Source organism: Antechinus flavipes, chromosome 1 (assembly GCF_016432865.1).
Source record: "Antechinus flavipes isolate AdamAnt ecotype Samford, QLD, Australia chromosome 1, AdamAnt_v2, whole genome shotgun sequence".
In the NCBI taxonomy this organism is placed as follows: Eukaryota; Metazoa; Chordata; class Mammalia; order Dasyuromorphia; family Dasyuridae; genus Antechinus; species Antechinus flavipes.
In genome coordinates this window covers 363,400,626-363,413,440 of record NC_067398.1, presented here as the reverse complement: position 1 = coordinate 363,413,440, position 12,815 = coordinate 363,400,626, and the positions used below count along the sequence as shown (strand labels likewise).

Below are 12,815 nucleotides of genomic sequence, written 5' to 3'. Positions count from 1 at the left end.
AATTACTGAGATAAGGACTCACTAGTCTAAAAAAATTAGTAGAAAAAGTGGAAGGTATCTGACAAAAATTAGGTTTAACCCTATATGTCACACCATGAAACACAATAAACTTCAAATGGATACATGACCTAGATATAAAAAGTCATATCATAAATAAATTAGAAAAAGAGAAGAGATATTTTCTATCTTTACTCTTGACCAAATAAAAGAGAGAATCACAGGAGATAAAATAGATAAATTTAATTACAAATAATTTAAAAGTTCTTGCTCAAACAAAACTGGCACAACCAAAAGTAGAAGTGAAAGAGTTACTAAGAATTAAGTTTCTCTGGTAAAGGTTTGATATTTAAGACATATAAGGTAGTGATTCAAATATATAAAACAAGAGTCATTGCCAGATAGATAAATGGTCATAGACTATGAAGAGGCAATCCTCCAAAGAAGGAATGCAAATTATCAAGAACCATATTAAAAAGTTCTAAATCACTAGTAATAAGAGAAATGCAAATAAAAACAACTGAGGTTCCACCTAATACCCATCAAGATTGGCAAAGATAATAAAAAGATAAATATTAATTATTGAAAGGACAATGGGAAGACAGACACATTAATATGCTGTTGGTGGAGCTTTAATTTAGTCCAACTATTCAAGAGTAGAATATGAAACTAAACCATAAAAAACCAGCAAATAGTATATGTTCTTTTATCCAGAAATACTACTACTAGCCAGAAAAATATTCATGTCAAAAAATACTTTTTATGCATTGACGAACTGGAAACAATGGGGGTGCCCATTAACAGGATTAAGACTGAGCAAATTATGGTATATGAATGAAATGTAATATCATCAGGCCCTAAGAAAGGGCAAAAGGGACACATTCTGAGAAACCTGGGGAAACTTGTATGAAGTGATGCAGAACAAAAAAACAAAACAAAAACAAAAAACCAGGAAAATGACTTTTACAACAACTACAACGATTTTGTAAAGGAAAACATATTTGGAAGTCTTAAGAACTCTTATTGATATAATGAATAATCAAGATTCTAGAGAAATAAAAACGAATCAGTTTTCTACCTATTGACAAAGTTGATGGAAGACAAGTGAATAATGAGACAGATTTTCTGACATGGTCAATGTGTGTATATGTTTTGCTTGACTATATTTGTTTTGAAGGGAGGACTTTTTTTCTGTTGGACTGAAGTAGAGAAGGGGAGAAGTAATTTTTATTTTAAAAAAAGAAAGAAAAGCTCATTGGTGAAATACATTATAAAATACACAAAAGAAGAGAAAAAGAAATGTTTAGAAAGAAACAGGATAGTACTAGAAATACCATGTTGAATTTATTATTTTTTTAATTAAATTGTACATTTTAGAGATTCATGGCTTCCTCTACAATTTTTTTTCTGTTCTTTATATATGAAAATGATAACATTCTATTTGTTGTTATCAGAGAGAGAAAGAAGAAATAGAAACGGGGGGAGAAAGACGAGATAGAGAAGAATAAAGAGAGAAAAAGTTTGTGTGGGAGAGAGAGATTCGGAGAGAACAAGAGAGAGACAGAAATGTAGAGAAAGAGGGAAACAAAAAGAGAGAGAGAGAGAGAGAGAGAGAGAGAGAGAGAGAGAGAGAGAGAGAGAGAGAGAGACAAACACTGAATAAGATTCATGGGAAATTGCTATTAAATTGCAATTTAAGTTTTAAAAACACATGGAGAAGACAGAAACAAAGGTAGCTTACAAAACATGAATACAAAGGCATGGCATATTCCTGAAAAAACCAGTGTCAAGCATTTTAAAGTTCAAAATGACCTGAGGTGAAGAAATGGTGAGAAAATCTAGGGATAACAATAAAGAATTTTTACCTATGTTGGAAAGAAGAAGGAATTAAATCAAGGAGATATATATATATATATTTCACTGCTGATGTTGGATGGAAAAAAATGATAATGGATAGTGGAAGAAAATCAGAACTATCTAAATCTTATTTCATGTCTGTTTTCTTTTATCAAGAAGTCAAAGCTTTGACCTGGAAAGAATGTAACAAAAGTAATTAATAGGGAATTTTTAAAAAATTGAAATTGCCAGGCCAAAGTGAACTTTACCTCATGATACTAAAAGAATTGATAAATATGATTTCTAAGCTATTGTCTATGAATAATGAAATATCTTTGCAAGTGAGAGGAGTCATGCAAGACTGAATTAAACAATTGTTTTCTTGATTTTCAAAAATGGGAAGAGAATAAATCTTGATTTTAATGCCTGAGAAAATTTTAGATTCTGTAATTAAAAGAATAGTTGAGGAACAATGAGAGATGGAAGCAGGGTATAAGTAATAAGAGTAATAAGACTCTATCAAGAATAGACTTCACTACACCAACTTCATTTGCTTCCTGACAGGGTTACTAGACTAGTAGATCAAGGGGATATTATAGATCAAATATATATAGATTTCATCAAAGCCTTATTTAAATCTTTCCTGGTATCCTCAAAGATAAGATGGAGCTATATAGACTAGGCAATTATACTGGTAGGTAGACTTGGGAATAGCTAAATAACCAAACTCAAAATGTAATCATTAATGACTCAATAGTAACTTGGAAGGAGTTCTGTAGTGGAAAATCTCCAGAGATCTGTCCTTGGCCATGAGCTGTTTAACATTTTTTATCAGTGACTTGGATGAAAACATAGTCAACATGCTCGTCAAATTCACAGATGACACAAAGTTAACTAACATGTTGGATTACAGTCAGAATCCAAAAAAATATATTAACAGACTAGAACAAAGAACCATATTAAATGACAAAGATTGCATGAGTTTAAAAAAAAATCAACTTTACAATTGCAAAATAGATTGAACAGTTCATATTTTGAAAGCTCATGAGGGTGGGGGAGGTAAATCTCAAACTCTCAATACAAATTAAAAAGACAGTGTGGCAGTAATACTAAAAATAATAATAATAACAGTAACAATAATAATATATAAATGTCAAGAATTAAGGAGGTAAGAGACCAACTGCATTCTTCTCTACTCAGATCATGTCTGGGATATCATTTTCAGCTCTAGGTTCTAGGCTTAGATAATATATTTAGAAGTTTGAATGTGTCCAGAGGTAGACAGAATGGTAAATGGCTTCAAGATCATATCATGCATGAATCAGTTGGAGGAACTAGGGATGTTTATCCTATAAAAGAGAAGATTTGAGAGAGACCCACAGTAATGAGAGTTGCAGAAAGTTATAATGGAAAGAGTTGGGCAAAATATAGATTTGAACCCTCTACTTAATATTAATGAGCTTTATGACTATGAGCAAGTCAAATAATGGGATGACAAAAACAAAGATCAAATGAGGTAACACTTGTAAAGTGCTTTGCAAAAACTTAAAAGTACTATGTAAATGCTGGCTATTAGTATTGTTGATGTTGTTATTATTAATATCTTTCACTTTATTTTCATAATAACCCCAAGAGCTAGTACTATTTTATCCAAGTTTTACATATGAAAAACTGAGACAGATAAAATGTAAGCAATTTGCTAAAAGGCATCTGAAGTGGGATCTTCCTGATCCCACCATACTGACTGCATCACCTAACTCTATTAATTATTAATTTAACTCTCTGAGCCTCAATTTCCTCATGTATAAAACTGAAAAAATTATTACATGTATCTACTTCACATAATTGTTATAAGAATCAAATGACATAGTGTATATAAAGAGCTTCTCAAAGCTTTAAAAGCCATGCAAATGTCACCTTTTATTACTTTCCTTGGTCTAAATGGCAAAAAAACTGAGTAGCAGAAAGGCAGATTTGGGCTCATTGAAACTGTCCTAACAATGAAAATTATTCAAAAGTGGGATGGGCTGTTTTGAGAGACAGCTCATGGCCTCTCTCCTGGAATCTTTAAGCAAACACTACTTGACAATTTATTTGAAATGGTGTAGACAGGATTCTTGGTAAGGTAGCTGTTAGAATAGATGGTGCTCTCAGTTTCCTACCAGAGATTAGATCCCACATTTTTGAAATCCATCTGATAGCTCCTAAGACTGTCCATGACTTTTCTAGATAAATGGAAAACCAGGCCTTGGGTTCCCATAGGAAAAACTTGCTTCTTGATCCAGGCCAATGTCAATAGACTTGTGATGGAAAGAGCCATCTGCATGCAGAAAGATGATGGTGGGAACTGAATGTGGATCACAACATAGTATTTTCACCTTTTGTGTTACTGTTTTTTCCTTTCTCTCTTTTTTTGATCTCATCTTTCTTATGCAGCATAATATTTGTGGAAATATGTATAGAAGAATTGTACATGTTTAACATATATTGGATTACTTGCTGTCTAGGAAAGGGGTTGGAGGAAGGGAGGGGAAAAAATTTGGAACACAAAGTTTGAAAACTCTCTTTGCATATATTTTGAAAATAAAAAATTATTATTAAAAAAAGGAAAAGCTTGCCCCTAAACATCTGTTACAAGGGAAGGGGTATAGAAAAAAATAAGATATTCTGTGGGAAGGTACTTTCATAAGCAAAAGACAATAACCATGTTAGCTATCAGAAATAGTGTCAGCTTTATATATATAGACCAAAGGGGAAATAATTCAATTTAATTTATCAAGCAGCTAGGTGCTCAGTGGATATAGCCCTGGACCTGGAGTCAGGAAGACCTGAGTTCAAATACAGATTTAGACATTTACTATCTATGTAACATTGGGCAGATCATTTAATCTCTATTTGCTTTAATCTACTGGAGAGGCAATGACAACTCATTTCACAATGTTTGCCAAGAAAACCCACCAACAGTAGTGTCCATGGAGTCATGAAGAGTTGGACATGACTGAATAGCAATAATACTTGCCAGGATTGTGATAAATGCTAAGAATACAAAGACAAAAAGACATTCCCTATCCTCAGGGAACTTAATAAATAAGTCAATAAAAAGTATAAATACAGAAAATACAAAGTAACTTTTGAGAAGGGAGATTTGGGAACGCATAAAGAGCTCAGGATGATAGCACCAAAGACCTACAGCTGGAAAAAAAAAAAAAAAAACTTTGGAGGTCATTTAGTACAAGCCCCTCATTTTAGAAAGTAAGGTCTGGGGGTAGCTAGATAGTACAGGAGATAGAGCACTGGTCCTGAAGTCAGGAGGACCTGAGTTCAAATATGGCCTCAGGCACTTAACACTTCCTAAACTGTGTGACCCTGGACAAGTCACTTAACCCTAATTGTCTCTCAGAAAAAAGAAATTACAGTCTGGAGTGGGTAAAAGACTTGTCTGAGTTAGTAATCTTCAGATGGAATCTGAGCCCATATATTCTGACCAAAGTTTTTTTTAACCATTTTCATGGCATGGATCTGTCAGCAATCTAAAGAAGCCTAAGGACTCCTTAGAATAATATTTTAAAATATTAAATAAAAAATAAAATCTTTAGAATTACAAAGGACACCCATTATACTGAAATATAATTCTCAAAATATCTTTAAAAACAAGATTATGGATCCTGGGTTGAGAATCCCTGCTTTATGAGTCAATGGATCATTTTTTTTTACCATTGTATTACAGCTTCTCCTACTTTTTAAAGTAAGGCACACTGATACTTACCATTTTTTTCCATTGCATGTGTGTGATAGTAGTTTAACATATAATTTTTTCCCTATAAAGTTTTGTTCTTTACAAATGGAAAACATTAGCTTTCATTGGATGCAGCCCAATATTGTAAAAGCAACTGACTTAGCTGTCCAAAGCCCTGACTTCTAATCTTCACTCTGTTTCTAACCATCTACCTGAGTGACCTTAGCCAACTGAGTGATTTTAGGGATAGCAGAGGATGCCTTTTCTTCCCAACTATGTAATAACCATTAAGAAACTGAGATCATGCTACTTCTATAATCCTGGAAGTGTTTAGCACATTCTGGGCATGGAGTAGCTACTCAATCAATATTCAGTGGTTGATTATTTCACAGAATTGAAGGATTTTAAAAGGAATCTCACAAGTTACCTGATCCAACAAACATGTAGACTCTGTCTATAATATGTCCCCATGAGAAGAGGCATCTTAGCCTTTGCTATGAGTCCTCCAGGTAGGTACCTAGAAGGTACGTTCATTGTTCCAACTTCCAATGCAGCCCTTTCTATGTTAGAAGCACTCTCCTCATTAGGAAGGTTTTCCTTATAGTAAACCACAATTTATCTCTCTACAACTTCCATTCATTGAGAATCATGTAATCACAGAAACTCAAAAGTTGCCAGCAGCCTCAGCAGCCATTTAGGTCAGCTCCCAATGGAATAGAGCTATCCTCGGTTCTATCCGAGCTAACATCACCTGTACAACATGCTAGACAAGTACTCTACCTTGTACTTGAAGACCTCCAGTGTCAGGGAGTCAGTCCCTTCACAAAAGAGTCTGTTCTCTTTGGAATAATTCTTTTAGCACTGACTAAGGAATGTGAGGGTTGTTTTTTTCTTTCTTTCTCAAATCATGAAAATAGATCAGTCATTATAATCAAGACCAGCTGGTAACAAAATTGTGAAGTCAAAAAAAATCGTATTCCGTACTCTCAGCTCCTTTTTCTTTTCTCTTCTCTCTTCATCCCTTCCCCATTCTGCTTATGTTCTTGATCTATAGTAAACCTGCTTTAAGGCAAGGCCCTAATGAATTCATTCACACTAAGGTTTCAATGAATAATAATAATTTAATGTGAAACTCCACCTTTAAAGAGCAGATTAAAGAAAGGGAGGAGAAGAGGGCATGAAATACAGAAGTATACTAAGCTCTTGAAAGTTGTTGTGACACAATAGAGGCTGACTACAAAAAAAGATTACAATCAGGTAAAGAAGACAAGACAATAAGATTAATATGAGGAAAATATTTTGCAAATCTTAAAATTTTATAGAGAAAGAGACAAGGCAGAATTTAGTGCTAGGTTATGTGTCAAATGATAAATCTTCATGGATTAAGTGAGTCTTCTATGGGATCTTCAAAGAGAGTTGGAATTCATTGTTGTTGTTTGTCCTTCATCAAGAAGGTGATATCATAATTTACAAGTGAATTGGATTTCAATGAGGGAGGGCTGTGGAAAGTCACTAACCTCACTCTCTCCTCCAGAGTCACATGGGTTCAGTTGCAAGAGATAGATCAGGATGACTGGAGATGGCCCTGATATAAAGAGAAATCTTGGCTACTAAGGTCTTTCCCAAGTCTCAGTTTATCTAAGGCAAAGACCATTTATGATTAAAACTAGGTAAGAAATAAGTCCAAGAATGACTTTTTTTACCTACTCCAAAAAATGAATCTGGGAGGGGAAGACTATCAGGATTTCTGACTAAAACAGAAACAACTGCTATTTATATTTATTCCAACTCATCAGAACCCAAACGATGCCCAAAGTAGACTTGAGCTGGGACTTATTGTTCAACAATCAGTGAGAATACGAGTGAATTAGGTTTAAGGCATGGTCCTTAAGTAAGAAATCTATCTGGTTCTTCCCAAGATATATTGTGAGGTTTTAACAATCAAAGTTAATATTCCTTTAAGCAGAGTACCAGCAGGTAAGATTCTGATTGAGATTTAAAGAGGAAATGAAGAAGAGGAGTATTCCAGGTAGGGAAAACAGCTTGAAAGAAAATTAAGCTGGGAAATGGGAATAATAGTAGTAGCATAAAGGACCCTTCCCCCTCCTATTTTCTTCCTTCCTCTCTTCCTTTCCTTCTTCTCTTCTTTTATTCTTCATCCTATTTCCTGCTTTTACTCCAGTTTTCTCCCTCACTTCTTCCATCCCTTTTCTCATTTCTTCCTCCTCTTTCTCTTCCTTCCTTACTTCCTTCCTTCGTTCTTTCTTTCCATATTTCTCATTCCTATCACTCACAGTAAAATAATTCCCTCAGAATCCTAAGGATCCAAGTAGGTAAAGGGGCAATGATTTAAACTACCCTCATCCTCTCTATACCCATTCTCTGCCTCCTCATATAACACAAGGGAATATTACTTAAGGAAAATAGTTAGTCTCATATCCTATGCCCAACTTCCTAGAATTCAGAGCCTAAGTCAAGACACAGAGTGTGAGTAGTCCAAAACAGTCTAGGCACCTTGCCCAGTGGATCTGAAGTCAGATAGAGTTGCTTGAAACTTGGTTCTGCTATCTATTTCCTATGTGTGGCCCTGGGCAAGCAATTTCACTTCTCAGGGTGAAATCTATAAAGTAGAGATATTGGACAAATGATCTATTAAGTCCCATCCAGATATTTGCAGGGTTTTTTTTTTTTTTTCTTCTTCTTTTTTTTTTTTTAAATTGTCTCCTTATCTCTCCCAGACCAGAAGTGAAGGGGTTACACATGGAGCTGATCCCACTATTCATCTTCACAGAAACTTTGCTCTGCTCCATTTCCAAATTTGTTCAATTTATGCTTCCCTCCTTAAAAAACCTGATGGCCCCCATGTTCCCAGAGGCTTACCAGACCATTGCCAAATCAGTGCCAACACTCAATTGGTATAGCCCACTGAAGCTCAGAACTCCTGAGCTCAAAATCTCTGTTGGTCTCAGCTTTCAAAGTAACTGGGATTATAGATGAATTGATAATTAATTTATGAAATTATAAAGTGGGAGCAAGCACATCTAGTTCTTTGGGAACCTACCACGAAAGGCAACCACTGGCAGCAGGAAATGAGGTGGTAATCAGACTTTAATTATGCACAGAGGGTACAGAGATGAGTGCAAGAAGGGAAAACAGGCAGACAGCATAAGAGCACGGTATGGAATGAAAGAAGATGAATGAAAAAAGAAAAGAAAGAGAATGGGAAGGAGATGAATTATGTGGCTTGCAGTTGGCAGGAACCCTAGTGATGGCCATCCCAAACTCAGGAGATTTAACTATATTCATATGCATGGATGGCATAAGATTCCCCTGTTTGTTAGCAGAGTTTGAAAACTGGATCCCTTAAATTTTAAAAAAATGTATTATCCCCCCTGTCATACTCAATGTGCCCATTATAGACTTTAAGCTTTTGCTATCATATAATAACATTTCTTAGAAATTGAATAACTATGTGCCATGGATCACTGTGCTCCTGGATCACTGCCTTGTTGTGGGAGAAGGGGCTTATGTAACCTAGTGAAACTATGAGTTATGCCATGCAGAATTAGCCAAGATGGACAAATCTCAGTAGAGAGTTCTGACAAAAGGTGATCCACTGGAAAAGGAAATGGCAAACCTGTCCAGTATCTTTGCCAAGAAAATCTCATGGACGGTATATTAATATTGCATATATAAGGGCCTGGTATGCTATGGCCAAAAGATCACAAAGAATTGGACTGAATGAGTGAATAACAACAAAAATATGGAAAGTGGAATTTTCTGACATAAATATTTTAAATTTTTAGAAATCCATAATAAAAAATATTCTTCACTCTCATTGAAATTTTCACCCTGGGCACCTGCCTACACTTAGTAACATCTGAGCAATGTGTGATCATCTAAAGATAAATAGATTTCTGTTCTCTGGCCTTAGGTTAACTCGTGCCTTGATCACTGGCCACTTCTCTGGAACTCCACTGTAAACTACAACTCCCTGCACAGTTTGCCTCCTACAGTTGTTGTGAAGACTGAACAAGATGGTAGGAAAGTACTTTGGAAACTCCAGCACCCCATATAAAAGCACAAGATCCATTGGATCAGCTATCACCTCCCTCTCTCACCTTGTAGGAACTCACCTCTGGTCTTGTAGTAATCATGTTCTAGCTCCTCTTCGTCCTCAGACTCGTAATTCAGCAGCTCCTCCTCATACAGAGCTAAAAAGTCAATATCTTTCTTCCTTTTCTTCCTCTGGGGCATCATTTTGCCAGCTAACTATTTCCAGGAGGTTCTGGCCCTGGATCTTCCTTGCTCAGGCGCTCTTGCCTTCCTTTCATTCCCCCCCAACAGTTCCTTGACTGAATTCCTCTGTTCTTAGCATTCCCTTCTACAATTCATCCTCCTAGTCCTGAAGGGAAGCACCAATATGGAATCTTTCCAGGTTTCCTCTCTTTCTTGCCCTTTCTCCCCACTTCCAATCTCCTATGCTTTCTCCACCAAAGCTCCTTCTCCAGTCAGCAGCCCCATCACCATACAGCGGTGGATTACTTCACTAGCTACCAGTTTTCTCTGGGTTTTTGTCTTTGGCCTTTCCCCATCTCCTCCCCCACTTCTTCCTCCTTATATCTCTTCAACCCTGCTCCTCCTCCCCTATCTCAAGCTACCTCTGGGGTTTCTCCTTTGGGGCATCATCATTTATTCATCAGTGCACAAGGCTGACTGTAATTTCTTACTCCCCTTTTCCTTTCCTTCTCCCTGACTCTTCTGCCCTTTGGCCTGAATTAAGTTATGAGGTCCCTGGCATTAATTTCTGGCTGATCCCTCTCTTAGCTCCTTCTGAAAACAGATTGTGGGTAAGATAATGGGATCATAAGTTTAGAGCTAAAAAGACCTTAGAAGCCATTGAATCCAACCTCCTCATTTGGTAGGTGAGGAAACTGAGACTCCAAGATGTGAAGTTCTTTGACCACAATTTCATAGCATAAAGTAACAGAGGCTGGATTTGCATTCACCTCCTCTGACTCCAAAACCATAGCACTACACTGTTTACTCAGAATTCAAAGTTATCATTATCTCTATGAAAGGCTCTTCTCTAAGAGGATTCAATAAACTAATATTGGTAAAAAGCGCTTTGTACAATGCCTGGGACACAGTAGATACTTAATAAATGTTTCTTTTCTACCTGCCTATGGTGGGTAATGGCAATGTCTCCCTTTCCCCCAATCAGTTGGGCTTTCCCTTACAGTGAATGAGAGTCACGAGCCACTCCTATCCCTACCTCCAAAGACACAAAAAGAATAATGGTCATAAATTGAGCATGCTGTCTTTGAAAAGTCACTAACTCCTGAGAGCCCCAGGGGGTATTAAAAAATCAATCAGTAAGGAAAAGCTACATGTCTTACATCCTTGAACTACCCCCTGAATCCCTGCTGCAGGAGCCTCTTGAAAAATGATTCTCCCTACCTAGGGTCCCCTTGGGGAGTCTTGGAGGAGACCAAGTGATCTGTCAGGCTCCTGTATCGGGGAGGCCTCGATTTTCCCTCCATTATTCATGTGTCCTATCATCTTACTGAGTCAGGTTGGTTCCATCTTACCTGAATCTTTTCTTTTCTCTCTTTTCCCCCATCAATGGTGACAAAACTGAGAGGCTCTGCACGTCACTGGAGACTTTCCCCAGAAGGGAGTCCCAGGCCATTTAGGGACACCATTCTGTTGAACAGACTCTTCCTATCCTTCCCCAAAGGGCAGGCAGAACAGGTTCTCAAGTAACCAGCAGCAAGAGGCAGCTAACCAAGAAGGCAGGTAGGCATCCAAGTGGTACTCCCTCCAAATCCTAGGCCACAAAGAGTGCCTTCATAGAGAGATCTACATCCTTGTTACAAGGAATATTTGGGTCTTTTGTGCAATATAGTTATATGTGCATAGTTCCATATAAGTACATGCTTTTTATGTAGCAGAAGAATAAAAGTGGGGTGTTTAAAACATTAAAGAGGAAGGAGAACTCAACTAGAAAGTAAAAGACCTAATCAAGCAAACAATCATTTATTAAGCACCTGCTATGTGCTAGGAACCTTATTAGGCTCTGGAACATAAACACAAAGAATGAAACTATCCCTACTCTCAAGGAGTTTATATTCCAACAGAGAAGAGTACAAGAGCATATATAAGTACATGTAGAATAAATATTAAAAGAATAAGTACAAAGACATTAAATACAAGATAGGGAGAAAAGGGACTAGCATTTGGGTGGGGGAAATCAGGCAGAATTTCATGTAGAATATAGTACTTAAGCTGGGCCTTGAAGCAAAAGAAAACTTTCATGAATCCAAAGCAAAGAGGAACTAAATTCCAGATTTGGGGTACAGCCAGAGCAAAAGGCATGGAGATAGGAAATAGGGTTTCATAAGGGAGGAACTGAAAGAAGTTTCTGTGGCTGAATTACAGGGATGGGAATAATGGTTCAATAAGTCTGGAAAGATAGGTTGGGACCATGATGTGAAGGGCATTAAAAGTCAAACAAATACATATTTGATCCTGGAGACAATAGGAAGCCACTGGAGTTAATGATTGAATAGCAGAGTGACCTGGTTAGCCTTATATGAGAAATATCATATTGACAGTTATGTGAAAGATGTACTGAAGTAGGGAGAGATTTGAGGTAGGAAGACAAAATAGGAGGCTGCTGCATAATATAAAGGGATATAAACTGGTTCTGGCTCTGACGCAAATTGTGTGATGTTGGACAGGTCATTTATCATCTGTAGATATCAGTTTTCTGATCTGTCCAATAAAGAAGTTGGATTAGATGATATTTAAGATTACTTCCAACTTTGACCTTCTATTTTTTCTTTGAGCTACAGTTGGAGAATGGGATTGCAATGGGACAATTTTGTAAACAAGCATGGAATGGATCCCAGCCTTCTCATATTCTTTGTTGGTTTTCTTTCCCCAGAGCAGCCAAATAAATTATCTTAGTACTTGTTGCTACTCAACCCAAAGCAGTTTGCATGTCCAAGGTAGCAATATGACTAGGTTTTCAAAAGAAAACATAAATATACATAGAAGAATTGCACATGTTTAACATATATTGGATTACTTACCATCTAGTGGAGGAGGGAAGAGAAAGGGAGGGAGAAAAAAATTGGAATATAAGGTTTTATAAGGATGGGTGTTGAAAACTATGCATATGTTTTGAAAATAAAAAGCAAATAGTCAAAAGAAATCTCAGAATTTCCTTCTAAAAAGAGAT

The 12,815-nt window shown here is 36.6% G+C and overlaps 1 protein-coding gene across 1 annotated transcript in view; it reads right to left on the bottom strand.

Moving 5' to 3' along the window:
* The window catches only part of LOXHD1 (lipoxygenase homology PLAT domains 1), a 271,094-nt gene extending 260,697 nt beyond the window's left edge, over positions 1-10,397 (bottom strand). The window contains exon 1 of the mRNA XM_051969666.1: positions 9,706-10,397. Within this exon, the coding sequence (XP_051825626.1) occupies positions 9,706-9,829 (124 nt within the window). The 5' untranslated portion in view covers positions 9,830-10,397. The remainder of the gene's footprint in view (positions 1-9,705) is intronic.
* Positions 10,398-12,815: the final 2,418 nt, after the last annotated feature.